This window comes from Limulus polyphemus, unplaced genomic scaffold, assembly GCF_000517525.1.
Source record: "Limulus polyphemus unplaced genomic scaffold, Limulus_polyphemus-2.1.2 Scaffold435, whole genome shotgun sequence".
In the NCBI taxonomy this organism is placed as follows: Eukaryota; Metazoa; Arthropoda; class Merostomata; order Xiphosura; family Limulidae; genus Limulus; species Limulus polyphemus.
The window spans coordinates 90,441-93,491 of NW_013666045.1; the positions used below are offsets into that span (position 1 = coordinate 90,441).

The 3,051-nt window shown below is 29.2% G+C and overlaps 1 protein-coding gene across 1 annotated transcript in view; it reads left to right on the forward strand.

Moving 5' to 3' along the window:
• The window catches only part of LOC106458246 (laminin subunit gamma-1-like), a 75,285-nt gene that overhangs the window by 30,664 nt on the left and 41,570 nt on the right, over positions 1-3,051 (forward strand). Inside the window, exon 8 of the mRNA XM_022384401.1 lies at positions 964-1,092. Coding sequence (XP_022240109.1) covers positions 964-1,092 — 129 coding nt within the window. The remainder of the gene's footprint in view (positions 1-963; positions 1,093-3,051) is intronic.

Sequence of the window (3,051 nt, forward strand, 5' to 3'; positions counted from 1 at the left end):
GTCAAAAGATATTTTACCTGCTATATTGTTTCATTGTCTGTAAAAAAATAGAGTAGTTTCGAACCAGCTAAACAAAATATTTAATATTAAAATGTTTAATTCATCTGTTTATTTTTGACATATGAATATCTCCAGAAACCTTAAGAACTATAAAATATCCTATCAGTTTTTTTAATTGTATTTGAAATATAGTTTTCTGTAAGTTTTATTTTCGCTGTTTCGATACTTTTTCTTCCTCTAACACACCAGATATTCTTGTAAATTTGCGTTGAGTTGTGGCAATGTTTAATAGTTTAATTGATTCGGCATTATTTCAATTATTAATTATAATATATAAACATATGTGAGTAAAAATGAACCTTTTGTGAATGAGATTTAGGTTTACCGTTTGTACTACTAATTACTAATGGTAGTATTCATATCTCATTGAAAATTATCTAGAAAAAGCGAACATTTCCTATAAAAGAATTTTCTTTTCTGGGAATTATTGCATGGGAAAAGTGTTCGGATTGTACTCTTCAGTTATACGCAGCTCATTGCATCAAGATGATTCAATGTACAGAGCTCAAAATTTTCGTACATTTTACTGCTATAAACTGTAATGTTTTTATATATATTGAAAAAAATATTTTTAAGGACTCTAGTTTCGCAGTACTACATTTAAAAATTACATCGTTAATCAAACCCTCACGTACAGTCCTAGTGAAAGTCGTGTTCTTGTTGTGAGGAGAGTAAGTACTTTTATTTAAAATTATGTTCTATTTTATAGAAATGGTTGTTGCACATACCACAGTTATTTTTCTAATTGCCTGAATCTTGAATACCCAAAGTGTGAAACGTTTTATGGACTTTTGTTTGCAGTGCCATTGAATAGATGGGGATGGAGTTTTGGTTACATACATAGATATTGACATAACTACGTCCATTATAGTAAGATTGTATTTTGTCAACGTTCTTTTCTAGATGAAGAACAGTGGATGGCATTGACCAATGAAGGAGAAACACTACCTCTTCTTTATGATTCTATTGATCAGAACGTACGCGTCTCAGTGCACGAGCCACTAAATAAAACAATTTACTTCGTCGCATCTGGTAAGGTTTTTAATGTTTTTTTTTCCATTTTTAACCTTAAATATCTATTAAAATGTATTGTTTAAAATGTTTAGAGTTCAAATGATTTTTATTTTTGAAAATAAATAGCTAGAATTGATATGTTATTTATTAGGGGATTACATTCCCATGATAAGTATTCTTACGTGTTTTAAAAAGACTAATCATGCGTATGCAATCCAAAATATCCCAAACATATACGTCTATGAGAAGATGAGGTTCAATCCAAGTTCGTTGTTTGTTTTTCGAATAGAATTTAACTAGTTCATTGTCGTTCTTCAGTTATTGAATAACGAATAATGAACAACGAACCAGTTTGTTTTTCGTTGTTTGTTTTTTCAGTAAGAATAAACGAACTTGCTCTTTTTTACTTCTCAGTTATTGAATAAGAGAATATGAACAAGGAACCAGTTCGCTTATCAGCTTCCGAGTAATAGATAAATATGGTTTATCTTTATTTTTCTGTTTTCGACTTTCAGATATCCGTTATTTCAACTTCACGTGAAGTGTCTTTTCATTTGTGACACAAACAATGAAGACTTTGAGAAAATTGCATATCTCTTAGGTAATTCTTTTCAGAACATTCTAAGACAACACTGGCAGTCTTATGAGCCTTATCCCAAATGTATATCATATAAAAAATTAAAGTTGTCTTCACTTAAGGCAGCAGACACTTTATTTAAAACGACATAAGTTTTTTTTCCACCAATCTTGGCTAAATATGAAACCATTTGGTTTTACCAAATATAGCCTTTCAGTTTTTTAAGGCGTAGTTATTTTACAGTTGATGTTATTTTTACTGGCAGGTGAAATACATAGGTACATAAAAAAGATTACATACAACTGATGGAATAAAATAAATTAAAAGAACATTGATATTCAACATTTTGTTACATGTAAATAAAAAAGTATCAGAAAAATGAAACACTGTTACTTTGTTACTTACATAAAATATAAGAATAATGTATCAGTTTTTCAAAGTTATTTTTTTATATTAAAACCATACAAAAGTCTGTGAATTTAACAATGGAATTATTTCCTTAAATTGACATTAAAGGATCTGAAAATATCGAAATAATAATATTAACAATAAAAAGGTCCCAAATAAAATATAAGATAAAATTATTGCTATCCAGTAATACATTATATCATAAGAATTACATAACCAAATTACTCTGCATATCATTACACTTGAAGATATCATTCAGCGAAAACAATAAAAATAATGTTAAATATGATGAAGTTTTAATTGTTTACTTCCTCTCTCTGTATAAAATTGCTAAAACAACATGTTCATGTCTTCTATCATCGCCCCTTTCTTTCACAGCTTTAATTTCTGGAGTTGACAGTCCATCATATTTGCACCACATGCTGTAGCCTTCATTCCAAAGATTGCGATAAAAATGAGTTCCATTGCATAAAGTGTATGCAAGAACTGTGTATCTTTAAAATAACAAATCAATATATTGCTCAACATGAACTTGTTATGTAGAATGAGAATACAAACAAACTAATTGAGTTGTAGAAAGTTTTTCTTGTCGTCTGAAACACATCTGTTTAAAATAATATATCCAACAATTTATACACTTCTTCAAGTTAACCAGCCAATCAGAATTACTGAATGATCTCACTTTTTTTTTTTTTTTACAAAAGACCTTCACACCAACTCACTTCACAGTTCTATTCAAATGTAATGTATAAACACAAATAAAGCTGTATTTACTTCTGTACACTATTTTTTTTCTTAATTTCTCCCAAGAGCATCCACAGAGTCTGGGAGATTTTTGGGCAAGTCCCCTCCCTAGATTCAAACAACCATATTACTCTGCATGCACGTCTAGACCGCCCTTTTTGGTATTTTAAAAATCTTTATATATATATATATATATAGAGAGAGAGAGGAGGTAATTAACACTACTATTTCTTTCGTTTAGGTAGTGA